Consider the following 27841-nt stretch of genomic DNA (forward strand, 5'->3'; position numbering starts at 1 on the left):
TTGTGCATATTTTCTGTTAATCCAATAAACTTAATGTCACATCTGAAATACTACTGTTTCAATAAGGCATGTCATATATTAAAAGGAACTTACTACTTTGAAAACTCGGCCAATGATGAACAAAAATCCAAAAAATTAAGAGGGGTTCCCAGACTTTTTCATATGACTGTATTGAGCAAAATTTAGGGAGTTCTCTAGGTGGTTCTCTTAATATAGCCAGGAGTGTGAGGTATATTAGAAAATGTAACTATTATATCATATATCTTTTTGTTTTTTGTAATATTTAAAAGTAAATGGTTTTTAATTTAAACGTGAGTTGCATCATTTTATAGCAGGTAACAACAACACAAACTGGTTTGTCAGTAAACATTGTTTTAAGAAAGAAAATAGAGATTGGAATTAATGTAGTAGCCAGTTTTTGCAGTTTATTTTAATAAAATACTGAGAATATGAAATTACCATTGTTTGTTACAGTGAAACATGAACGAGATGAATAATAAGTTGTAGCATAAATGGATTTTAAGTTTTTAACAGTAACTTCTACAATGATTATTGTATAGAACTGAAATGTGTTAAAATGCAGTTATCCAAATGCAGTATGTAAACTGTTGGAATGTTACCTAACCAAAGTACTCTTAGTGGGATATTGCACTAACCACCCTGATGTTGAAAGAAGTACATTCTTCTCCCTGTTTGGCAATGTGAAGCATGAGAAAAATGCTTCTGAATCACCTTGGGCATGGCAGAAAAGAATGTTTAGCTTTCTTTGCTTTCAGCACGTTATCCCCATTTGGTGTTCATTCATGCTATGCTTCTCTGACTTACTATTTTGCAAGGCTAAAATGGCGGATTGTGATGCATTTAACATACTTTATTTTTAGCATAACAGTGCTGCGTTATTGTTTGTGGTTAGTTTTTAATTTTATTCTTGGGGTAACTACTGTAAGGTCAACTCACAATTAGAATAGAAACTGAATTTTTTTCCATTAAAATAGTGGTAGGTAAACAATATTTTATGGCCTAAGGATGACATTATACAATTTTTTTTTCTATTACTGTTTTTGTCAGCGATTTATTTTTATATATTGTAAAAGAAGAATAAAATCTTGAAAAGTACATGATTATTTTTTAGTTTGTATTAATGCAAGCAATATTCTGATATTTACATAGTTTGAAATCTATAGATGCCTGCCAACTGTGTTTACATACACTCTCAGATCTACATTGCACTCTTACTGATTGCGCTAATTTTTTCAGTTCTTAGATGAACATGATTTGGTATTTTACTCCTTTTTTTTGTGAATAAAATGCCCTGTACCTGTGTTCTTCAGTCAGTTTTTTCCTGTGTACAGTAATCAGTAAGGTAAACATCGCTATATGTAGTACACACAAGTTCAGGATTATTTAAAAGCTTAAATTTTAATAAATTGCCAAGGAACTCTGAGGAAAAGTACACACTTGTCTCAAAACTAGAATCAATAGTGGGAAAGTTCACAGATTTCATTATGTTGTATTTAAATTCAGAAAGAGAAGATAATAACTACCTAAATGTCTTGCTAAGGAGAGGCCATTTGGCAAAATGTTATGCATAATTACCTAAAAACAAACCAAGAAATTAATGTTCTGGACAAGGAATAATTTTAGGACCTCTGATTTTTAAATAATCAAAATTAGTAGCATGTTGAAGTTTGCTTAAATCCTGTCAGTGACACAGATCTGGATGTCACACACTACATGCACTGTGACAGGTAGTTGCCTGACTGAAAGAAAATTTAATAGGTTATATAATTCTGTATCTTGTCACTTTCGAGTTGAAGCACTGACCACACTGACGATACAAATAGTTGTGTATATGTTCTTTACAATAAACTCACTTAAATTAATGCATTTGAAAAATGGACCATGTAAATGCAAATGAATTAAAATGTATTTTGCAACTGCAAAATTTTGTTTTTAATTATTTAATTTAAAATATCATTTATTAAAAATAATAGTATCTTTTTTTGTTAAATTGGTTTACTTGTGTGGGATTGGCTCCAGCAGACCCCTGTGACAGGATATAGCGGGTTGAATAATGGATGGATGGCTTACTTGTGGGCTGTTAATCCAGATTCCCATTGGTTGTAATGTTTTATCTTTGTATTGAAGCTGCTTGCATGGGCTTCACCAAGTCAAATTCCATGCAACTGATGGTGTTATGGGAGTAAAGTGTTACTTACTTATTTTACTTACATACTGTATAAGTAAGCATTACATTTCCAAAAGCAGTCTAATCCACATTTAGGTTCATTACGGTGGGAACCTATCCGGAAAGCATTGGAATCAAGGCAGGAGTCAGTGTTTAAAGGCCTGCCAGCCCTTCGTAGGGCACACTTAATTGTACACTTGTACAAAATGGACTGGCTTCTCCAAATAATCTAACATGAGCATTTTAAAAGAAAAATCAGACTACCAGTTGAAAAGCCCCAGATGACACAGATAGCATGTGTAAACTTCACATATCTAGTGGTCTGATTTGGATTCAAGCCCAGACTTGTGGACCTGTGAGCCTGCAGTTCTAACCTCTTCAGTGTTTTCCCTAACAAGCACAAACCGCCCAGTAATCAAGGTGCTCACTCTAATGAGATGTCAAAGGTATCGCAGCATCCAATGAAGAAAACAGGAGTTGGTTTCTGAATTTGCTGTGAACTTCTGAAGAGGGCACACTGTGACATAGTTGTCTATGATATCTGTTTGCTTAGTTCAAATGGCTGCTAAAATGACCCCTTCCTTGCACAGTGGAATAGGTGTGAAAACTCTAGTAATTAGTCAGAAGCTGTGATTCCCCAAGGTGACAGCAGTAATGGCTGAGGAGGGTGAGGTTTTAGCAACTGTAGTCCTTAAATGTAACATGCCCTCCATCTAAAACTCGTTGCAAGAAAAGGCTGTCAATGGCTTTAGGCAATAAATAATCCCCACCTCGTCCCCAAAGAAAATGCTTTCCTCTAGTTCTCACTCCTTTAATAATTTAAGTTATAATGCATAGCAAGTAATAGTTTTATGACCTACTTACTATGCTTAACATGGTAGAAACTCTGATACATTTATAAAACTGTATGCCCTTTTGTGAATGTGATGAACTTTAAAATGTATATGACTGCCTTTTTGTGGGTATACTTTCATTTGAATTCAATTTCAAATGTGTACTGTATATATATTCCTTTTTTTGTTGCAAAAAGATGTTCTTTGCATCAATTATTTATTGCAGTAATTATTTATTAATTGCCACCCCCTCACTTAAAGGTCAGCAGTCATTGCTGTCTCATATCAGTAATGTTCCAGGTTAAACTTTGCACTGTGCCCCAATTTCTTTTAAATAGTATAGAAAATATTTAAGATCAAGCAAGATTTATTGTGCTAAAACAGCTATGAAGATGGAAAAGCTACTGTACTTTTATAACACATGCAAAGTATTCCTATGTATATTTATTCATTTATTTACTTAAGGATGAGTTTTTAATGAACATACAATATGTTTGTTGTGTTCCTAATTTGAAATATAGTTGCGTTGCTATCATTGTCGAATATTTGAAGGCTCAATATTCAGCATTGCTCATTTGGTTTTGAGGTACTAAACAGTCCTCATGTCCTGTGCATAGGATATTGTATAATGAGTAATGTGTATTTTATTTTGAATAGATTTTCTGTTAAAAAATACTCTCGTGTGCGTTTTGAAGAGCCTTGCTTGGATTGTTCATAAAAAGCTGTTTCCATTTAAAAAACATGAACTATTTTAGTGTACTGTACATTCGTTAACACTAACTTTGGGTCTTAGTTGAGATTTATAAAGGTACCTTCTCTTGAATTTGGAACCTATTCCAGCATTAGAATTTAAATATACGAAAACTGAAACATTATGGTTAATTAAATATTAGAGTCGTAGTGGGTAGTGCAGCCACCTCACAAGTCCTGGTTTCAAATCCTGTGCTCAGGTGTTTGTTTGAATTTTGCACATTATTCCTGTGTCTGCACACTTTTTCCATTTTTCTAACCTGGTTTTCTTTTCACCTCTCAAGACGTTCATGTTAGGCTTATTGGTGATTCCGTATTGCCTCACGAATGTGTGTTGGTGTGTGCACGCATGAAGGTGCCTTATGATGGACTGGTGCCCTGTCTGTGGTTGAATTTGCCTAGTGCTACCAATATAAGGCTGCCCCTGCAGCCTAAACTACACTAAATGGGTTGAGCATATTATGCTATTATTTATTTATTTTTCATGACAACCGAGCACATCATTTGAATTGCGATAAATAGCTAATCTTTGTTCAACACCATGTTAACTGAAAGAAGTCTGTTCATTCAGCATAGCTTCCAAATTTATACAGTATATATACTGTAAATGGGCAAAGTATGTCATTGTAGACTAATACATTATTTAAGTAGAGTAAGTTGCTTGAAACAAAGTATATTTGAGTGATAATTCACAGAATCACAGAAATTCTTTTTTCTTCCAGGAGTGGACAGTATAGCCAAAAATCCATAACATTGGTATAGTTCTACATTATGATGATTTTAGTAGATACTGATTAACTGATTTTGTATACGTTTCAAACTGAAACCTATTTTTTAACTAATTAAAAAACACTTCTGATTGATAGTGGACATTGTTACGCCTTTTATCTATCAAAATGCTTGTTAACACTGTGCTACTCAAATAGATTGAATAGCAGGTATTCAACTCTCTTACTTTTTTTTCATTTTTTTTGTTTGTTTTTTTTTCCTGACCCTCATGCTATGGCTGCAGAAGAAAAAAGATTTACGATGAATTTAAAGGGTTGAGTGCTGAGAACCATGGTGCTCCTTGTAATATAGACTTTAACATCAACCTAACTAAAATAGGCAACTCATATTGTTGAATCAGGCACCTTCACCTAAAACTGTTTTGGCTGAATAACCTCCTTTTAAAATGTGTGCTCTCAAAATGCGTTTTGTCTTTTCAGACACACTAAACCTCTGACGTTTGCTGACTGCATTGGAGATGAACTTCCAGTTGGTTGGGAAGAGGCATATGATCCACAGGTCGGAGCATATTACATAGACCATAACACAAGTAAGTGTAATTATTGTCAATCCAAAGGTACTGACCAAATGATATGCTTACTATTGATTTGTTATTGAAAAAAAATATTTTTGTAATCTGTTCACTCTGTTGTTCCTTTTTTATGTTTTTTTTTTTTTTTTTCAAATGGGCTTTTACCAAAAAAGGAAAAAGTTGGTCAAAGTAGAATTTAAAAAAAAAAAAAAGTTTATTTTTGGCCATTTGTTGTTGTTCCTTCGTATAAGCCCTAAACTAAATCAATTTTACTTTTTATTTTTACTTTTAAATATATTTTAAAAACTGCACTGAAAATGCACAAATGAATAACTAAAACATTAACAAAAAATTATTTTGTAAATAATAAATGATGACTTAAATGTTAGAACTCCATTAACAAATTAGATTTTTATAATTTTTTAACTGGTACAGTTCACCAACTTTAAAATCAGAGACACATTTTTGGAATTAAACAAGTCTCATCTTTGATCAATACAAACGTGATCTTCAAAACGTTACCTGTGTCTGGAACAGATTGGGCTTTCTCGTATATCGCCACACAATTCCCTTGTTCAGAAGAGTGAACTCGAAATACAGTATGTCTCTCTCGTAATGCCATTGTATGTAAGCGGAGTTAGCTTGTCATGGTGCCTTGTCCATTCCTTGGCTAGCAGGTTGTACAGATCCACATTGTTAAATTTGTTTAAATAGTGTTTTGCACCACAGTGTAGTTTTTTGTCCTTTGTTTTGTCTATTGTTAATTTTGCTTTTTGTAAAAGTGTAGTGGTTTCTTAAGAGTATGTCATTACTGTTGCTGTTGCTTGTCATAACAAACAAGTACAGTGCTCTAATTGTGACATCCACACTCCCAATTTAATGTGGTCATTTTCCTATTAAATAGGAGTCACTGCTTTAAAGTTTCATCCATAACCATTTGGGAATAATAACCTAAATATTTGCTCAATTTAGCCTTTGCTTATAGATAATTACATTTTACGTTTACAATACACATTAAACATTACATTTGTTATTTATAAATGTTACAGCCCAAATATTTTTTTCCATTTGAATACTCCTGCCTATTAAACAAATCCAAACAAATGTTCTCATATTATTTCTTGCTAGAAAAATTATTCCACCAAGAACTGTAAATAAACTTTTTTTTTTTTTCTTCATACATACTTTTGGCTTAATGTCATCCATCCATCAATGCACAGGGCTTTAGCCTATCTCAGAAGCAAAATAGAAACCAACCTTGGGGGAGTACCAGTCTATCACAAGCCTAATGCTGCCAACTTGTTTTTTTCGATTTTTGTAACATGTGATTAAGTTGCCATTTTCAGATAGATTTAAGGTTGACATACCCCCGTATCATAAGAAAATTGTTATCTGTCAGCTTAGTAATATGTTGGGAAGAAAAATGCATTTAAATGCATATGTACATGTATGTGTATGTATATGTATATAAAATTAACTCTGTATATATTCATATTTCAGTGGTCATCGGAAGAATATCTTATTGTTTCAAAGTCATATTCTGCTAAATATAAAGTAACACCAAAACTATTTTCTTGCCATTTACTATTTTTCCAACTTTCCTTTTGTTCATTGTGTGTTTTCATCTGCTGATTTCTAGTCTTTTTCATCATAGACCATCACTGATCTGTTTATCTTGCATTTTGTCCTGTTTCTTTAGTTTTACAATTAAAAAAAAACAAAAAACTTTGTTCTTTGATTCATTTATTCTGTATATCTTCTTTCTTCTGTTATATCATCATGCATCTTTCCACACCTGTATGTGTTGTTTGGAGGTTATATTTCATAACATCTGAGTTTTCGGTGAGTACAATTAGTATGCTCTGATCAAAATGATTCTTGATGGGGGAAAAAACAGATTCCATGTAAGAATTTCTCTATCGTTTCAAAATATGCTAACATAAATTGTGTGTGTTATGTTAGAAACTACACAAATAGAAGATCCCCGAATACAATGGCAGCGGGAACAAGAGCGCATGTTGAAGGAGTACTTGGGTGTTGCAGCTGATGCTCTAAAAGCACAGAAAGAGATCTATCAAGTCAAAGAGCAACGACTAAAGATTGCACAGCAAGAATTCACAAATCTAAATGATGTTTGGAAAGACAAGTCTACTTCTCAAACAAGCTGTAAGTCTAAAAACAAATGAAAACTATTCTCCTGTAATGTTGTTTTCAATTGGATAATTGAACAGATACTGCTGCTGTAACATAGTTTATTTTCTTTTATAGTAAATTCTGGCTCATCCTCCAGTAGCAAATATGACTCCGATATTCTTAAGGCTGAAATTGTAACAGCAAAAAGTAGAGTAAGTACATTTGAATAATTATATAGTGGAAAGTAATTATAAAGGGTTGACAGTCATGCTGTATGAATCAACATTCAAATCTCTGTATAAAAATGTAAAATAACAGTTGTTTGATCTGTGGAAGACAGTGTTAAAGCAAATACATTTAAGATGATAATTATGTGCTGTCTGAATCTCCTTTTTTTATGACTTTGTGTCAGAGAAAACTAATAGTACATTTAACAGTTCATAATCAGATGCATCCATACCGGCAAATAGCTGTTTACTTAACCAAAATGACGCAACTGTTTAATATAATTACCGTAAAGCAAGTTTGTGTTGCTTTTTATGCAGGGGTGGCAATTGGTGTAGTAATGACACTGTTGCCTTATAGCTCTGGACATTTGGTTTCTATTCCCAAACTAGTTTGTCTTTTTGAGATTTTCTGAAGGTGCTCCACTTTCTTCCTTTAACTTAAAAATGTACAGGTTAATCTGTGACTTTAAGCTGTCCAGCTTGTCTATGAATATGCTCTGCAGTGGAGTGTCTTTCTGATTGGGACTGGTTCTTCAGGTCCCCAGGGCCTTGTATTAAGGAGAAAGTCTGAGAAAATGGATGAATGAAGTTTCTATCAGATTCAAACTGTTTATCATATTAAAATTTTATTTTCTTTTTCCAGGTAGATAAGCTTAAGAAAGAACTTGCTTACATGAGACAAGAGCTCCAGTATAAAGAACAAGGCTATGAAACATTAAAAGAGTAAGTCATTTAAACATGTAATGAATATGAGACCAGAAATGTCTTTTGACATTAACATCTAACCGCAAATAGCATCTTATGTTAAAATATTAACACACACATTCACCTTCATACCTGCTTAATCCAATTCTTGATCGTGGGAACGAGACCTATCATGACTCCGCTGGAAGCAATGCAGTTAACAACCTTGGGCAGGGTACACTCATGCATATACCCACTCTCACACTCAGACTCACTTTTGGACAGTTTGGAATTGCCAGGGATAGAGTACCCAGAGAAAAACCATTCTAACATAGGGAGAACATGCACACTCCTCGCAGATGATGACCAGCTGCAAGATTTAAATCAAAGACACGAGTGCTCCATGACACCATGTTAAAATATTGAAATTTGTAATATGTTATGATCATAGTGAGACTTGACAATCTAATATTAAAACTATTAGGCATAGTTGAACCATATCTATATATCTAGAGATGGATAGATATACAGGTAGTCCCCAGGTTATGGACATCCGACTTCCGAACGGGGCCGCAGCTGTGACGCATGCACCTCAGTAACTGCTGCTCCGTCATCTTCGGCCTGGGGACGCTGCAAGCGGTGGCTGGATGGAGGCTGGAGGGGGGCGATTTCGCTGCTCGCGCAGTGTAGTGTCCCTTGGGTGGCTCCCAGTGGCAAGCAGTGACCCGTGGTCCATAGTCACCGGGGCCACAGCTATCGCTCGTGTGGACGGAGGCTTGATGGGGCGGTTTGCTGCCCGCCCACTACGCTGCCGCAGCTACTGCTCCTGAGTGGACGCAGGCTGAATGGGGGGGGCGTTTCACTGCCTGCCCACCACACACGGCTGCCCCGTTCATTCTCGGTGGGCGGCTGGTAATGCTGCAGGCGGTGACCCGATTGTGGCTGAATGGATGCCATTGAGGGTGAACGGGGCGGCGGGGGGCAGCATTGTAGTATGCCTCCGGTGGCTGCCTGTTGAATGGGGGCAGTGGTGGGCGATTCACTACTAGCCTTTGGCCGCACCATGTTCGTTCTCGGTGGGCGGACGCTGCAGGCAGCATACTGTAGTGGAGGTGACTGTGTGGTGGGCGAATGGTGAATTGCCCCTCGCTGCCCCCATTCATTCTCAATAGCAAGCCTCTTGTCAGTACATCAGACATGTTGATGACGGGTGCCTTCCTGCTGTGATAGCGTGTACAGTGCTGTGCAGAAGAGCTCATCTTAACCTTTTGTCTTCACCCTTCAAGAATGATTCTGAAACACAAATCTGATCCAAGTGCTGGTGATACAGTAAAGAAGAGAAAAACCATCACAATTGAAAATAAAGTAGAAATAATAAAAAGGTCGGAGAGAGGTGAAACTCCATCATTCATTGGCAGAGCACTTGGTTACAGTTGGTCAACAATAGCATTTATTAAAATTATGTACCTGTTCCGACTTACATACAAATTCAACTTAAGTACAAACCTACAGTCCCTATCTTGTAAGTAACCCGGGGGACTGCCTGTATATATAAATGCAATGTCTGTATGTCTGTCCGTCTTTCGTGAGAAAACCACTTAAAGGATTTAGATCTGGTTTAATTTTATAATTTGCTTGACCATTCTGCTTGATTTTGCGACTTCTGTCATCGCACTAAGTATCAGTTTGCTTGCAGTACCGATTTTATTTATGTGAATCCGAAAGAGCGGCTGAGGGGAGGGGGGTAGGGCCCTCCTCACTCATGCGGCAGCCTCCGTTCGAGTCGCTCTACCTCTCGCCACATGTTGGAGCATACCTTGCCTCCGCTTAGCTAGCAATACCTGTTTGTTCAGCAGACATTATCATCGAGAGATTGTTAAGGAGTAACGTTTCACGTTTTTGAGAGATAGATCAGAGCTACGTGTGTTTTAGAGGGTAGCTGCTGATTGGCAGAGATATCACGACCACGTGCTTTTCTCCCCACGTGGCGGACGCTCTCTTGTCAGAGCTGAACATGATCAGATACAGTGCCAACGTTTGACATTGGAGCGTACCTATCTTCCACTTGGTCAGAATTACATTTTTTTTTTTTTTATTGATTTTTAAAGTTTGTCCTTTTTCATGACTATATGGATGGATCCACGGGGGCCAACTAGAACTGTATAAGATAATTGGAGAATATTCAGACCAGAAATATGAGTAGTGAAATAACAGTTTGATTTCTGTTTGAAGGTTCTTTTTAAATGAAAGATTAAATACAGAACTGGTTAATGTAGATGAAGTAAATAAATATGAAAAAATATATATGGTTTATAGTATATGAAGGATATTTCTATGCTTACTATGTACACCAATGTATAATAACAGTAACTCTGATATCTTGTTGGTTTTTATATCTGCCAATTTTGACAACAGGCAAATTTTATTTTCTTTAAAAACCGTCCTTGAATAGATACCTGCATACTTGGTTTCACATCGTATTGGCAACAGTAACAGGCAGTGTTTCATTCATTTCTTTATTCAGAATATATTGCTAGATTTAAAATTTGTTAAGAATTTATCTGAGTGGTTTAGATAAATTCAGTGGATCTTTCATTGTGAGCTTCATACTTGTACTGTACAGTATATCTATTATTATTGTGAAGTTAGCTATGGCATTTAGAACAGAATAGTAGTATGTCAGATGCTCAAAAACATCAGAAAAACTATCTACCATACTCATAATTTAGAGTAAATGTTTGCCAATTATTTGTTGTATAATGAAATTTGTATGAAAATTGTTTTCTTTTTTTGTAGTGCTGGCAACGTCAATGGACCTTTTGCTCAGTTTAATGCATTATTTATATGTTCCTATTTTTTGGTTGTTTGTTTTTTTCTGAATATTATTAAAAATGCATTTCTTTGTGTTTTTATTTTGGCCTTTGCCTGTAGAATTGTATGAGATATGCCCTTTTATTTAAACAGAGTTGACCAGAAGATGTCCATTACTCAGTGTGGCTTTAAATTGGATGAAGCACAAGCTATTGTTAGTGAAGTAAGAAGAATCAAAAAGGCCATTAATTCTGGAGAAAAGGAAAAGTATGAACTCATGCAGGTAAACAAAAATAGTGAGCCTGTATAATCTATATTATGATAACAAAAATTATGCAGATTTTGTCTTTTTTGTGAAATGTAAAATTTTTAACAGAAGTCATTACTCAACTCTGAGGTATTTATTATTATAATTATAGCTTGTAAACATACTTAGATGTAGACAATGGTAAACATAATTTATAATATGTTTATAGTAACAATGTGTTTTCAGAAACATTTAACTTTGCAACAATATATAATTATCACAGTTCTGTATAAATGTTAACATATGACGGTGAACTCTACTTTCAGATTGTCAGTTACTGAAATTTAATTTCATTTAAAGCACAGATCACATCAATTTTTTGTTCACAGTTTTATGTCAGTTAAGTAGGTTTGTGAAAACTTTCTTTCTAGCTGCCTTATGTTAGGCTTACAGCCAACATATTAAAAGCTTCACACATTTGTAAGTTTGTAATTGTTTGTCCCTTCTTTGTCAGTGTAGAATGCAAAACAAGTGCTGAAGTTTAGGTTCTTAGCTATGAGGTTGATTTTTTCCCTAAAGCTGTGACCTTTGCATTAGTGGCACAAGCATTTTATTGGGGGATGCATTTGTGGAAAACAGATGCAGTTTTTCCTGTTCCTTCATTTTAGCTTCTTTTACATAATACAAATCACAAGAGAGAATTGCCATTCAGGTATTTGAAAGCTACTTCTTGTAGCATTCTTGTAATCCCATTAAACAAAAAGTGGAAATTAGCGTTAATTGTAAAATAAGTCTCCAGGAGAAGCAGTAGTAAAGTTTAGCATTTTACACAATGATTATAACATTTTGAAAACTTTGCACAGTCCTTAAGCAGCAAACTGTGAACAGAAAATGTTTATCCTTCAGTTTCTTGCCTGTTTAGTCCAGTTTGTGGTTGCAGGTTGACAAGGCTAGTCATTTGGAAAACACATCAGGGTGATGGTGGTTGAGCACATTTTTCTTTGAGCCTGTTTTGTTGAATAGCAAGCTAGAGGTGGTCACTTTCCTGATGTTGGATCTCTTCATGTTTGGAGCTAGATTTTTCATTTTCAAATGGCAAGGTAAAAGGGCCACAGCAGAAATAATTTCCATAACATTGCATCTTTGAGTTTATTTTGTTGCTTTCACACTCTTCATTATCAAAGCAGACTTTTCTTACTAATACGCTTGCACAAGTCACACAGCCTCCTGACACTACGCTATAATATAGCCCACTAAGGGCACATGGTTTCTAAGAATTAGTGTATTCTGCATTGTGCAAATCATTAATCTGTTTGAGTAAACCTCTCCCATGGCAGCAATTCTACTTTCAATTGTTTTAATTCTCCTTCATAAGCAGAAATAAGACCAAAGGGCAACTGGAAATAAATCAACACTGTGCTGCAGACTGCTTCAAATTCTCTGCTCATTACAGTAAATCAAATGCCTTTAGGAAAATTGGTTGAGATTAAGTGTTTTAACTCGGTGCTCTTCTGAAAGAAAACCAAAATAGACAAAGTCAGCACCTTGTTGCAAGCTGTTACACAGTCATCAGTGCTGCTGGCGTTTGTGAGCAAAAGGGAGTGTACATGCATGCAGCATCATACACAAAAATGGGAAACTTGTGCTGTCCTTCAGTAATCCACCTCTTTAATTCTTTTTATACTTGCCAGCTACACAGGCAGTACAGAAACAATAAATAATACATAATAATAATAATACATTTTATTTATGTAGCGCCTTTCCCATGCTCAAGGCACAGAACAGCAGGGTATACAGTATATAGCATTGTACTAAACCAGATAAATAAATAAAGAGTAAGATAGTAAATTCAGAGAGAAAAAAAAAGCCTAAAAGTTAGCCTCTCAAGGTTTGCGATGATTATAACACAGAAAATTGGATATACAGTTTACTTTTAAAATGTGGCTGTGCATTGTTTTTAGCATTCAATATTACATATAGTATTGTCTCTATGTTCCTTCATTTGAATCATATAGCTCTGACTTTTTGGTTTGTTTTATAGCCCCTAAAGCGTTTGAAATAGCTTTTCATATTTTCCACCCTAATACTGTAGACATTAACATCAAACTGGGTACTGACAGCTATTGGCAAGGGTAAAAATTACTAGGGTTTATGCTGGACAGGGCTGGCCTATATCAATTTGGATATTTTAACCAATGCTTATGTTTATTTTCATACCTAGCTTATGCCAATACAATGAACTACCCCGGGGTAGGCAGTGTCGGTCATGGAGGGATGGCTGCAGGTTTTTGTTCAAGCCCAACTTCTTAATTAGAAACCAATGATAGTCAATCTCAGATGCTATTTAATTTTATGGCATATTAGTCTGCAATGTAATGTTCTTAAATCGTAGATTTCTTTCCTTTCCTATGAAATCATCCTAAAAGTTTTGAATCCTAAAATGGATCATTTTCAGTCTGTCACATTCTTCTCTTAAGTGTTTTATTAAACCAAATAGTGCATGATGAACACACAGAGGTGTAAATGTAAAAGCAAGTTAGATGGAGAACTGCTGGCTCCTTTGTTGTTTGTATGTTGTTGCTAATAAAGAGCCTTTAAAACACTGAATGCAGCTGTTTAAGACTGAAATAAGCAAATAAGGGGTGGGAACTTTAAGAAGCGAGACCACTAAAATGAAGCAGAAAGATATTACTTGAGCAATAAGTGCTTCGTCAGCAATAATGGACTTCTCATTAAGAAACTGGTTGGAACAGAAACCTGCAGCCACTGTGGCCCCCCAGGACAGATGTTGCCTTCCCCAATCTACCCAAATAATCTGTTTAATTGATTTACATTCATTAGGAGTGACAATAACTTTGTAATTCCCTGAAGATTGCATGTTTAATTATCAACAATAACAAACAAAGGAAATAGATTTTGGTGTGTATATTCTCTTTCTGTGTCCTCCATTCAGTATAATAGCTAACAGGGAAACATCATTTACCCCAAATTCCTCTTGATCCCAAATTCACTGTGTCAGCAGAATTCAATATAATATAATATAATATATAATATAAATATATATATATATATATATATATATATATATATATATATATATATATATATATATATAATATTAATATTCAAGAGCATCTTTTACATTTAACTGATAACATGTAAATTATATGTGAGAAGGTGTGGGTGAGTTCCATGCTTCTTGAACACACCACCACCGATAGCGTACCCGAGGGATGTGCCTAACAAATGAAAACACACATGACACAGCAAGGGATACATGTATAAAGTAAGTGTTTTTATTAAAATCCAACAAAACAATATGTCCGAAAGTGCAGTGCCAAACGTGCCATAATGAATAAATAAATCCATAAAATGAGAGTGTGGAGGTTAAAATAAAAACATTGAATAAAATGAGGCTAGAACACTGTGTAGAAATCTTCTATTTATAATCCCTGTTTCTGGTGCAAACCGTTAAAAACCTACATCTCCTTAGCTTAACCCTCCTTGCAGCCAAGGAGATGCCCATCGTTTCATCAGTTCTGCCAGCCTTCTGCTCTGCTCCTAGGCTTGGACCTTTGCTGCCATCTGTGGCCTTGGCAGGGTTTTTTACGTGGAGCCTCTGACTCCCACTGCCAGGCTTGTGTCCCTGCAGTTCATGGCTCCTGCCACAGGACACCTCATTGAGCCTTCCAATTCCCTTGCAGCCCCCAAAACCTTTCTTCTTCCCTTACACGGAGTTGATCTAGCCGAGCAGCGTGTCAGTCAGGCCAGCTCCCTGATCGCTGAGCTGTAGTGGCCTTCATTAGCCCCTGACTGAGGGACTTCCTCCTTGCTGTCTGCCTTCTCTTTCTCTCCCTTGCCCAGTTGCACCCGTCTTTTAACCTCTGTTCTTTTCTTTCAAATCTTGCTCCTCATTTTCTTTTTTTTCCCTTCTTCCTTTTTCTTTTGCTGGCTGTCTTCTACATCTTCATGAGTGCAGCACCTCAATTGCTAACCTTGGAAAGCCAATGAAGCAATTCAGCCACTCCACACCTTCACATGCATGTGTGCTGTGCCTCAACCACCCCACTAACCTCCCGCAGCTGTGTGAGCATGCACACCACAGATATCGAGCCTGCCATGTAATTATTTATTTAAAATGGACCAACTCTTTAGCTGTGGACCTGCTATACCACAGAGAACATTTGCTTAAGGTAACAAAGAATGAAATAAAAAAGAAAAATGGATTATATTCTTGTTGCTGAGACATAAGGTCAGAGGTAGCTTATCTGTCCCAAAAATCAGTATAAAGTGCCTTTAAGTTATTGGTAGCATTATGGCACCCTTTTAAGGAAAGGTTGAAGAAAATTGTGTCTTTTAAAACAATGATTGTTTATTTAACACAGAACAACCTTCTGAGCTTAAGGGTTCATGATGCTACAGAGTTATTAAAAGACGTTCTCACAACAGAGCCCATGAAAATATCTGGCCAGATTCTGAAAAACACATAATTAAAAATACATCATAGTAATCAATGGGGTTTGTGGCATTAAAAATTCTGTGTGGATTCTTAGAAGGGGTGGAGCCAACCTGTGAAGCCGGACATAAAGGAAACCCTAGGGGAGGGTGTGTGTGTTTGTGTGAGTGAGTGACAGAAAGAGAAAAAAAAAAACAAAAAAACAGCAGCACTTATGAGGCACCCTGCCCTACTTAAACCCATTGGCCTGGGTACATGGCTGCCAGAAAGACTTGTCATGGATCCTGAGTGACTCATGGAATTGGGGAAGGGAATGCTGATTGTGTTGCCTCATGACCCCAATTGAGTGGTGGTAGGCAGAGATAGTGATATGAATTTTCAGGCAGTAGATACAGTAGAGAAAAGATGATTGAAGAAACATGGAAAGAGCCAGGTTAGTTTGTAGTGATAGCAATGGCACTGTGATAGGGGTGTTAGGCAAGGAGGTGGCATCTGGTAAATCTTGCGTGATTGAGTGAGGTAGAGACACTGCATTGCTCAATGTATTAGGTTACCAGCAATAAACTGTCAACAAAATAATGCCACATGAAAATCACACAAGACAAAAAATGATCAGAAAAGTATTTTATTTTACAGTGCAGAATTAAAATATTTCAGCATACCCAACACCTAAAGCAGAAACACAAATTTTGTTCAAAGTGTTAAGTCATATTGCATGAAATTGACGTGATTCATAATAATGAAAAGTACTCCAAAATAAACAATTTCATGTTTCAAAATTCTTTAATATTGTTGATTTGGTGTTACATTAAGTTTAATTGCTTTTTCGATTTGTTAATCTCCGATTGTAAATGTAAGTCTACATCCTTTCACTTGTTGCAATCAACTTTTGTTACCTGTCCTACTATACTTGCGGAACAAACGGGCCTAGCCTAATGTTCCTTGATTATATTTACCTCTTTTGGAAGTTGCTTTGGAAAATGACATCTGCCAAGCAAATAAATGTAAATGTAAAATAGCGGGATTTGCAAGTTTATACCCCATTTAAATTGTGTCACAAATAGTCTTATCAGCAAGTCACTGTAAAGGGCTGTAGCCTTTAAACCCTAAGGTGGAACTGAAAAGTCAAATGTATGCCTAAGGCACTGCATGGTGGAAGGACCATCCCAAGCTGGAAGTGAGCTAGAGGCCCCAAACACACAGAAAATTTCACATACTCCAATTTTTTTTCTATATAAGAACTTGCATCAAATGTATTAGGGAAAATGTGGAAACATTGATTATGACAACTAATTTCAGTTTGTTGTAAATGGTTTAACAATACGTTGAAAATTGTGAGGCAAGTTTACTCCTTGCTTGGGGACGGGGACAGTGCCCTGCCTATCATTTAATGCAAAAACACCACTGATAATGTAAATTCTTAGTACTATTCAATGTGCTGTTTTGTTAAGTATCTTTATAATAGGTAATGTTTTGACAATACCCAGTATAACCTTTCTTGAATATTGATATTTTAGTCTAAATAAAATGAAGCAACTGGAATATTATGACTGTATGAATACATCTCATTTAACATTTATAGCTTCCAGGTAAACAGGAATACCTGAAAAAAAATCCTTGCAGTCATTATTAGAGTTAAACTATGAAGTTACAGTTCAATAATTAATCAGTCTAATTTCAGTTTTTTTCTTTTGTTTTTTAAATTGTCTGTGTAATCAAATTATTTTCTTTTGTTGTTTTCTGAATTTTCTTTATTTTGTTTATAGACCTTGGCTAGGCTAAAGGATGAATTCAGAGTTGATTCAAGGTATCAACTGGATCTTTGGCCAAGCAGTTCTTCGCTCAGTGATTCAAATAGATCTTTACCCCGACTTTTTTCAGATGCTGGATCTCAAACTAGTTTGCCAGATGTAAGTAACTGTATGGTAGAAACATCAAACCAATTCAAGGCAAAATGAATTTATTAAATTTTGAATTGATCACAAATGGGGAAATGTAATAGAACAGAATAGGTTTACCCTGATGGTGACCTATTGTCTCAAATTTCAATTCCTTTAATACAAGAGGAACTACAGGTGACTGGCTGAGGAGTGCCACAGAAATTTGGTGCATCAAGGACAGCCAGCTAGCCACCCATTCTGTAATTTTGAGTCGGCATAGAAAGCACTTGAAAACTGAGCTGGAGTGTAGCTCAGATAAGTAACCATTCCTCTTTGTATTCAGCTCCTAGTGTTTAAGAACCTTGTGTTAAGTCAGCCTTACTTATGTTTGATATGAAACTTGAAAGAATGCAGTTAAAACAAGATATATTTTGACACTTGGTTTGAAGTGCAAGCAAGCTATTATAGCTTCAGTAAAAGATATTTTGATTTTTGTCTTAACTTCTAAAAGTAGCTTTTTTTTTAAATGTTAATAAAATATTGCAGCTCATTGATTGAAATTGTTTTAAATGTGTAATTTGATACCTCTAAGCTTATTTATTTTTTTCCTACAGTTTTCAACAAGCAATAACAACAAATTAGCTGAGAAGGTCAGGTTAAGCCTGAAGTACGAAGAAGCAAAGAAAAGGTAAAAATAAATGTACTGCTGTATTATCTTTATTTGCTTATATTTTTATTTAAAGGCAAATTTATATGGGTTTTCAAGTATCAGTGTATAACAAGTTATCAGTTTCTGATTTTGATGATGTACTTAATGTTTTTGTCAAGTCAATAAATAATTTCGCGAAAAAATTACTAAAATCTCAGAGGGTGAGAGAGTTCCCAGTTGATTTTTTTTCCCCTCTCTGCTTCTCATGGAGCTACACACCAGATTTACTAAACATCTCTGTTATGGAATAACTAAAAATTTGGTAGAGAAAATGGAAAGTATGTAAACCCAGAAAATAAATTAGTTGCTACTAAAGCAAAAATAGTTTTTAGTATTTAATTGCATAAAAAAGTCAAATACCGGTCCTATTCATTGAAAGCTTCAAAGATTATACAAACATTTTTTTGCCTCATACTGTATGTTGAGTCTTTTTAACTATTTATTCTTATTTGTATTTTCTTTGTAGTATATTTTTTGAGTATAATTTTATTAAATATTTACTGGCACCACATCCAATATTGGCTACTACATAGTGCCATTTGTTGCTAGGATTGGCTCCAACTCCCAGAAAAAAAAATATAAACCATTTAAAATGTAATTCTCAAAACCAAAATGTCAGCAATTTGAAAGTACCCCCCTCATTTCCTCTTCCTGGTTTAGTACTTGGTTGAACCCCAATCAAAACTACCATTGCACATATTTTTTTCGGTAAGCCTAGGCTAATGTTCCCAAATGTGATGTAGCAAGATTGGCCTGTTACATGTAGAATTGCTGAAGCTGTGCCAGGAGCATTGGTACACATCGGTTTTTAGGTTTTACCACAAATGTTTCATAGAGTTAAGGTCAGAACTCTGCCTGGGTGACTCAAGGACATCAGGCTTCTTGATTTTAAACTACTCCACTGTTGCATCAGCAGTGCACTTTAGATCATTGTCCTGTTTAAAGACAAACTTCTTCCAATTTAAGCTTTGGCAGAGGGCAGCAGATTTTCCTTCAGGATCTGTCTGTGTTGTGCACCCCTGTCCTGACCAGACTAAAATGGTTCTTGTTGCTGAAAAGTATCCTCTCTATCACAATTTTAATTTTTAAAGTTGAACATAAAACATTTGACAAACAAGAGAAGACCATTCAGTGGATCTAGCTCATTTGGTTAGCTAAGTGGGCGAAATAATCCAAAAAATCTTTATATATAGTAGTCATAGATGCTACTTCAACTGCAAAGTTGGTAATTTGCTACAGATTTCCATTAGTCTTTATAGAAAAAGTTCCTTGCTTCTTTCTAACACGCACTTCCCCTTATTTCCCACTGCTGTCTTAGAGTTTATAATATGTTGTTAAACTCAAAGCATTAAATCTGCCCAATTAGTCACAAAATAAGCTCAGAGATATTGAAATTCTTTTACAACAGAGTATCAGTTGTCTACCTTTGAATAAATTTGAATTATATTCAGTTTGACAGCCCTACAAAGCATGTTTTTTTTGGATGGTATTGCTTTTGTTGTGAAAAAGTTAGTGGCTTGCAAATTTATTGTTAAAGTAATTGTGTTTTTGCGTCTTGGAAAACCATGTTTAGATCAATTCTTATTTCAAGTTTGTGAAAGAATTGCTCATTTTTTTCAACTTGTATGATTTATTCACATTTCAAAGTTAATATTGCTGCGATTGAATTTCTATCTACTAAATTTTCTCTCATAATATGTGTTATATTAGCATGTTGTCACATTATTTTGTTTCAGGATAGAAAATATTGAAGTTCAAATAGCAAAACTGGATAGTGAGGCTTGGCCTGGCTTACTTGATCCAGAAAGGGATCGCTTAATCCTAATAAATGAGAAGGAAGAGCTTTTAAAAGAACTGCAGTATATGAGACCTCGCAAGAAAGCTGCATGTGATGTTGAAAGACTAGACCTGGAGAGAAAGCGTTTGGAGAAGGACCTTCAGGCAGCCCGGGATAATCAAAGTAAAGCACTGGCAGAAAGGTATTAAGTTAAATATAATCATGGAAATGTTTTTTTATGTTACTGTCTGCGAGTAGTATTGACCTCAGTTGGGCTGAAATTTCAGTGCTTAAAAGTCTAAAAAAGATTATCTAGTTCATAAGCTATTATTTCCTTGATTAATAACCTTTGTTGTGTGGTTGATCTTTTTTTATAGAACATAGTTTATACAAATACATTTGTGATTTTCATTGAAAATGATAATTTACAGCAACTTTATACGTACATTTATAACACTTAACTTGAAACTTTAATAAGTACTTGCATTATCTGCAAAACAAAGTATTGGTCACCATTTGTCACAGATGCGATACACTAGCAACACTTCAACATATGAGCATCAACTTCTGCAATAGCCAGTTCAGTTCTCTCATTTACATTCCATATTCAGTGATACGAGCCGACTAGGAGTTTGGGAAACATGGCATAAGGAACACACACCTTCCAAGCTTCATTTTGGTCGTGTGTGTGCCACACTGTCTGTTTCTATTGTGGGTGTACTGTGTATTCACATTACATCAAGGTGCAGAATCATTGCATTAACTGTGCTTTTTCCAGTGGGTTCATTATCATAGGATTCACATAGAGAGATGGAAAATAAGGAATGCACAGTTCAATGGAAAATATGGAATGCTGCCATCTACTGGGAACCTGGTAATTCTTTGGAGAGTTTCCTCTCATACTTGTACAAGGTTTAGAAACAGTATGTCAGCATTTTTTCTGTAAATTTTTATTTATTTATTTTTTTTAACAAGCAAGGTTGTAAAGATTTTGTATACATTGCATTTCAGTGTAACAATTAAATGCTACCTGTATTTAAGGACTATCCAAAAATATCTGTATAAATCAAATTTTTTATTTAAAAAAAAAAAAAAGAACATGGATTTATACATTTTTTTTGTTGTTTGCAAGAAAATATATTGCCTGGCAAGCACAATATATTTTGCTATATATATTATTGCATCATTGTTAAAAATGGTTGTTTTAAGTATGAAAGAGACTAAAAATTCTGTAAAAATTTTCCACTATTTGTGCGCAGTGTAGTATGTGTCATATTCAGTATATGCAAAGGGTCTGAAAACTTACAATTGAGAGATTTCAGTTTGTGATTTTTTTAAATAAATTTGTAGACTTTCCTGAAAACATGTTTCCACTTTGCCATTATGGGTTAAGTGTGGATTGATAGGCAAAAATGGAAAATGTATCTCTGTAAAATTAAATGTACAGCACAAAATTTGCAAAAATAAATATATATAATAATTATATTTTATATACTGTGTGTGTGATATATATATATATATATATATATAATATATAAATAAATATATAAAATTGTGTGTTGGGAGATGTATATAAAACTGAATGTACTGTATTCATTTTACACATTTTTAGACTACTGTGATTGTGGCCAAATGCTGTCTTTCACATTACATTTATTTGTATTTCTGTGCAAATGTGTATGTTTGAAAGATCAGGTTTTATACGATTGACAATGTTTGCATTTTGTCCTTTTAAACTGGATTTTTTTGTCTTTGTTTAGGTTAAAGTTACATAGCAGAAGAAGTAAATTGGTTCGAGAACTTGAAGAGACTGCTCGTGTAGCTTCATCGATTCATGCCCAACTAAAAAGGTTACTAGTTTACTGAAAGGGTTTAAGGGATGGGTAAATATTAAACTGAGAGATTTAATGGATTTGTTGTAGCCAACTTATATTCTAGATACTAAATTTGTTTAGTGTAATCAGTTGGGTTTCTAAAAAAATATTACCACACTTTTGTCCACCTAATATAATTTTTAGAGTCAAGGTTATAATTGTTTTTCCCTTTTTAGTCTCCATGTTATGTTAGACCATTCCTTTTTAAAAGTTTCCTGCTGTATGAAGGAACACATTTTTGATAAGCATGCATTGTTGTGATATTTGAATTAGTACCAGTTGTTCACATTGGTCTTCACTCTTTGAAAGTGATTTGTCACCATTGTAGTTATACAAAAAAAAAATCCAGTCTATGCGGATGTTTTGGAGAAAGATAAAAATTCACAGTATCAGATTCTTCTAAAGCCAGGGATAACTTAACAAGGATAGATGTATATCAGGTGTTTAATGATAGAGTCAAAGCAACTTTTGATTGACATATTGGCATCAACAAAAGCCCATAGTTACTGTAGTACACAAGGGCAAAATTTAACCACAGATGTTGGGGTATTTCATCTCTTTAATTTGTACCAGTTTTATTCTTATTACGTGTTTTTTTTTTTTTCTTCCTTTTTTATCTTTTGCCTCTAAATGAAATGTGTTTAAATATATTACCAGTATTCTAACAACTTGCCCTCCGTGTAGTGCATGTCCTTCACAGGGTACACACCCTTTAAGCTCTAGTAGTGAAACTGTACTCCCCAAGTCAACTGTGTGTTAAAAAATGACCAATATACTAACTAGCTATTCTAACTTTGTCAAATAGCTGAAGAACCTGGAAATAGATTACTTTAGTCTGTTAATAATAGTGATAACAATTGGCCACTTTTATAAACTTGACAACATAATCTGGTTAAACTGTTTAACATTTTAAGAAAGCAAGGCTTTTGTTAAGTTTGTTAATAGTGCGATTTCTTTTACAGCCTTTCTGCCAGTACACTTTCATGTTCCTCAGGCAGCAGTAAGAGTTCATTGGCATCCAGCAGGGGTTCACTTGCCAACTCTAGCCAAGGCTCCTCTTCTTCACTAAGCTTTACTGATGTCTTCTTTGATCAGCCAGAGTCGAGTGATCCTGACTACCAGTATAAACTAGACTACATGCTTCAGGAGGTAGCTACAAGTTTTCGACCATCAAGTTCTATAACTACAATTCACGAAAATGAAATCATAAACACTAAAATGAACTCGGATACTCCAATTCAGATACTGAAAATAGCTGAGACACCTGGTTCTGTGACTTCACTTTCGCCTCGATCTTCCATATCTTCCTTATCGCCTCCTTGCTCTCCACTTGTCTCAGACTCTCATTTTTTGGCAGGAGATGCTTTCTTGAATCATGATAACATTAGCATGGACCTTGAGTTGTCAGGACGACTTGTAGATCTTCATGTCAACACTGGTATGGAAAATAAACAGCTTTTTGACAGCACGGTGCCTCTCTCTCACATTCACTGTATAACTCAGGAAACGGATGTTAAACAAGACTTAGGAAGCACCGGTCCAGACCCTGCTAAAGGTATGTGGTTTTTTAATTACTACAGATCTTGATGTGTCTGTTTCTGTTTGAAATAGGTTAGTTTGTTAGACTGTTTCATTGATTGGTAGCGATAAAATAAATGACCTGCTGCAGGTAATAGGATAATGTACATGGGCCTGAAGGTGTAAAATATAATCTAAACTGAAATTTCTGTTCATATACAGTAGAACCTCGGTTCACGACCATAATTCGTTGCAAACCTCTGGTCGTAAACCGATTTGGTCGTGAACTGAAGCAATTTCCCCCATAGGATTATATGTAAATACAATTAATCCGTTCCAGACTGTACGAACTGTATGTAAATATATTTTTTTAAAGATTTTTAAGCACAAATATAGTTAATTACACCATAGAATGCACAGTGTAATAGTAAATTAATGTAAAAACATTGAATAACACTGACACAAACACCCAGGCTCCCTGCTCAGCTGCACGGGCAGGCTCGCTCTCTCTCAGCAGCACGCGAGCCCTCTCTCTCTCTCAGCAGCACGCGAGCCCCCCCCCCCGTAACATTGCAGCAGTTCGCGCTATAGCCTTACAATCCGATCGCTGTATAAACACTTTTTTTTTAAATGAGTTTTAAGCACGGGGGGGGGGGGGGGAAAGGAACATTTGAACAAATCCGAACTTTATTTAAAGGCCAACCAAGAAAGTAACATTACAGGAGTTCACGCTAATAGCATTACAACCCGATCGCTGTAAACACTCATTTTAAATGAATTTTAAGCACGGGGGGAGAAAAGGAACATTTGAACAAATACGAACTTTATTTAAAAGCCAACCAAGACAGTAACATTGCAGGAGTTCACGCTAATAGCATTACAACCCGATCACTGTAAACACTCTTTTTAAATGAGTTTTAAGCACAGGGAAAAAAATGAACATTTGAAAAAAGAGAAAAGTAACATTGCAACACTTTCTTCTCACCACTCTTCACTTGCTTAGAAGCCATGATTAACTGCAAAAGCACACGAAATACTGTAGAGCACAAAGAGTTAACCGGTAAAGCAGCACGTCTGACTGAGAACAATGAACAGGGAGAGGCTGAACATGTGCTTAAATACAGTAATCGGCGCGTACGAACCGGAAGGGAAATGAAATAGAGCACAAAGACTTCACAGCGAAAGCAAGCAAGCACGCACGCACGTGCAAGCACGCACGTCTGACTGAGAACAATGCAACACGTGCGGAAATCATTGGCACGCACAAACCAAAAGGGAAACTGGCTTGTTCGTATACTGAGTGTGGTTGTGAACCGAGGCAAACATTTGGTGAATTTTTTGGTCGTAAACCGAGTTGTATGTGTACCGAGACGTTCGTGAACCGAGGTTCCACTGTATTAACAAAGCAGTTTATGTAATTCCAGGCGGTGTGGTGCAGTCTTATTTGTACAAGGAACATACATTACAGATTATTGTATTCATGCATTTGCCTTTTTGCCTCAATCGTTTTTCAGAGTGTGTCCAGTTTCCACACATTTACAAGCAAGCGACTTTCTATCCTTAACTCAGATGTTTGGTTATAAACAACAGTACTGTAGACCACATACAATGATATTCATCTGAGAGACTGCTTGGTTGAGCCTGATATTAATTCTGTTAAGTTACCTTTTTTTCATATGAGTAGCAATGAGAAGTCAAGCTAAATGACACCTTTTATTGGCTAACTGAACAGATTACAAGCTTTCGAGGCAACTCCGGCCCCTTAATTTTGAAATGTGAAAGAGGCTGCTGTGGCAAAGGAAGAAACTGCAGTAACTGGAAATTATAAATAAGTGTGCCATTTTTTGCATATGTTTTAGAGTGTAGTACTGCTGCCTTAATTTGCAGTCAGTTAGTTATGCTACGTCTTAAATTTAAGTCCAGACAAAAATCTCAAGTGTATCTGCTATGTGTAGGTAATTCATTGTCATTTGGAAGAGTAGTTTGCATAATTCAACTAACATAAATCCATCATCCATTTATATCCTTTCCTGTCTTCCCACTCCATCCAGCTCCTTTTCTAAATTTTCACCAGTCACATTGGCATTTGTTAATGACCTGCTTTGTAAGATGAGGCCAACTACTTGTATACTGGACCCCGTCCCCACCACACTTGTGAAATCCTGCTTTCATGCCATAACCCAGACTGTTACGACAATAATCAATATATCCCTCAACATTGGGTTTGTGCCAGCCACTTGTATAATCGCTTCTGTAACCCCCATCTTAAAAAAGTCTGGTCTTGATGCTGATAATCTTAACAATTTTCGGCCTATTTCCCACTTACCTTTTCTGTCAAAAGTTCTTGAGCGTGTTGTATCCTCCCAGCTCACCAATTACTTAACCTCTAATAATTTGATGGATCCCTTTCAGTCTGGTTTCAGGGTGCAGCACAGCTGTGAAACTGCTTTTCTTCGGGTAACCAATGATTTGCTTATTGTAGCAGACTCTGGACAAACCAGCATATTAATTCTGTTAGACCTCAGTGCAGCATTTGACACTGTCAGACATGACACTCTACTGTCCAGAATTTAGAACATGCTGGGTATCTCTGGCACTGCCCTCCAGTGGTTCAAGTCCTATCTGACTGATAGGCAAGAGTTTGTTAGTCTTGGCAACAGCAGATCCAGCTCAGCACCAGTCTCACAAGGAGTTCCTCAGGGCTTTCTGTCCTCAGCCCTCTTCTGTATTTATATGCTTCCCCTTGGCCATATTATTTGTAGCTATGGACTGGGTTATTGTTTTTATGCAGATGACACTCAACTCTATTTCAATGTCAAAAGTGCAACTTCATCAGAGTTTTCTCAGCTCACAACTTGCCTCAGTGACATTAAAATCTGGATGGAGCAGAACTATTTAAAATTAAATTGCAACTGAACTCCTGCAAATTGGCACTAAAGCGCCACTTAAGAAAATGAGCTCCTTTTTAGTCACTCTTGACGGTGATCTCATCAGACCTTCTTCTGATGCAAGGAACCTTGGTGTCATTTTTGATTCCTCCCTTTCTTATTCCGCCGACGTAAACCACATTAAGAAACTTTCTTACTTTCACCTCCGTAACATATCCCGTGTTCGCTCATTCCGCTCCTTTTCTAATGCTGAGAAACTTGTCCATGCTTTTATCACATCCCACATCGATTATTGTAACTTGCGGCCGGCAGGTGCCCCTTCCAATCTTGTATAACAGCTCCAGTTGATTCAAAACTCTTCTGCAAGAGTCCTTACTCAAACCAGCAATAGTGAGCACATCACACCCATCCTGCTTTGCCTTCATTGGCTCCCTGTGTCTTACAGGATTGAATATAAAATTCTGTTAATAACCTACAAAGCTTTAAATGGCCTTGCACCATACTACATCAGTGACCTTCTAAATCACTATGCTCCTGTTCGCCTACTAAGGTCCTCTGATTCTGGTAATCTTGTTGTGCCTCACACTAACCTGCACTCTGTGGGTGACAGGGCCTTCAGCTCCATAGCACCCAGACTTTGGAATGACATCCCAAAATTAATTAGATCAGCTGACTCCATTCATTCATTTAATAAACAACTTAACTCATCTATTTAGGAAGGCTTTTAACTTAACATTCTGCCCTTTCTTTCAGTTTACCTCTCTGTCCAGGTGCTTAGGATAATTTGTGTGTCTGTTTTATCACAAATTAGGTTATTTGTTAGGTTTTTCTTTTAGTATTGAATTTAGTATCTTACTCTGGTTTATTGTCCTTTATTCTATTTAATGCTTTATCTGTTTCATTGTTCTATCCAGGAAAACATTTGTATTCAATGTTACATATACCCTGCTGTTTCTTTCTAAGACTCTGTGAAGCGCCTTGAGCATGGGAAAGGCACTATATAAATAAAATTTATTATTAGTGAGAAAGTGTTTAAGAAACAATAGGAGAATGAATCATTGGCAGGCATATGTGGGCTGACATAGTCAATGATCATAAAAGGATACATCACAATAGCGAAAATTACTATTGTGATGTATCCTTTTATGATCTTTCCACCCTCTCAGACATATGCAGTTTTTAGTGCCTGGAAAACATTCAGGATTAAATCACTTAAAGATCTGTACCTAGACAACGTGTTTGCATCCTACGAACAATTACACTCCAAATTTAACTTTCCAGCAACACGTTTCTTTCACTACCTTCAAATTTAAAACTTTGTTAAACAGAACCTCCCCGATTTTCTTCACCTCCCACCTACCTCTACGCTGAAACAAATATTGCTCAGTGTCGAGGACTCAGACAGCATTTCTGCAATATATAAAACTATTTTGCAGTCCCTCCCTTTCAAAGATCCAGGAGAGCAGTGGGAAAAGGATCTCTCACTCAGCACTTCAGAAAAAGAGTCGAAAGTAGCAATGCACAGAATTCACTCGAGCTCCATATGCGCAAAGCATAGAAGTATTC

The 27841-nt window shown here is 35.9% G+C and overlaps 1 protein-coding gene across 3 annotated transcripts in view; it reads left to right on the top strand.

The window, feature by feature from the left end:
* The window catches only part of wwc1 (WW and C2 domain containing 1), a 389372-nt gene that overhangs the window by 10633 nt on the left and 350898 nt on the right, over positions 1 to 27841 (top strand). For all 3 annotated transcript variants that reach the window (XR_007936256.1, XM_028812925.2, XM_028812927.2), the window contains exons 2-11: positions 4980 to 5089; positions 7034 to 7237; positions 7340 to 7416; positions 8075 to 8154; positions 11080 to 11209; positions 17396 to 17539; positions 18124 to 18197; positions 19955 to 20197; positions 21756 to 21845; positions 22832 to 23424. Coding sequence is in view for 2 of the 3 variants with exons in the window: in XM_028812925.2 (XP_028668758.1) it covers positions 4980 to 5089; positions 7034 to 7237; positions 7340 to 7416; positions 8075 to 8154; positions 11080 to 11209; positions 17396 to 17539; positions 18124 to 18197; positions 19955 to 20197; positions 21756 to 21845; positions 22832 to 23424 (1745 nt within the window). In the remaining variant the exon portion in view is untranslated. The remainder of the gene's footprint in view (positions 1 to 4979; positions 5090 to 7033; positions 7238 to 7339; positions 7417 to 8074; positions 8155 to 11079; positions 11210 to 17395; positions 17540 to 18123; positions 18198 to 19954; positions 20198 to 21755; positions 21846 to 22831; positions 23425 to 27841) is intronic.

The sequence above is a fragment of the Erpetoichthys calabaricus genome, chromosome 11, assembly GCF_900747795.2.
Source record: "Erpetoichthys calabaricus chromosome 11, fErpCal1.3, whole genome shotgun sequence".
Classification (NCBI taxonomy): domain Eukaryota; kingdom Metazoa; phylum Chordata; class Cladistia; order Polypteriformes; family Polypteridae; genus Erpetoichthys; species Erpetoichthys calabaricus.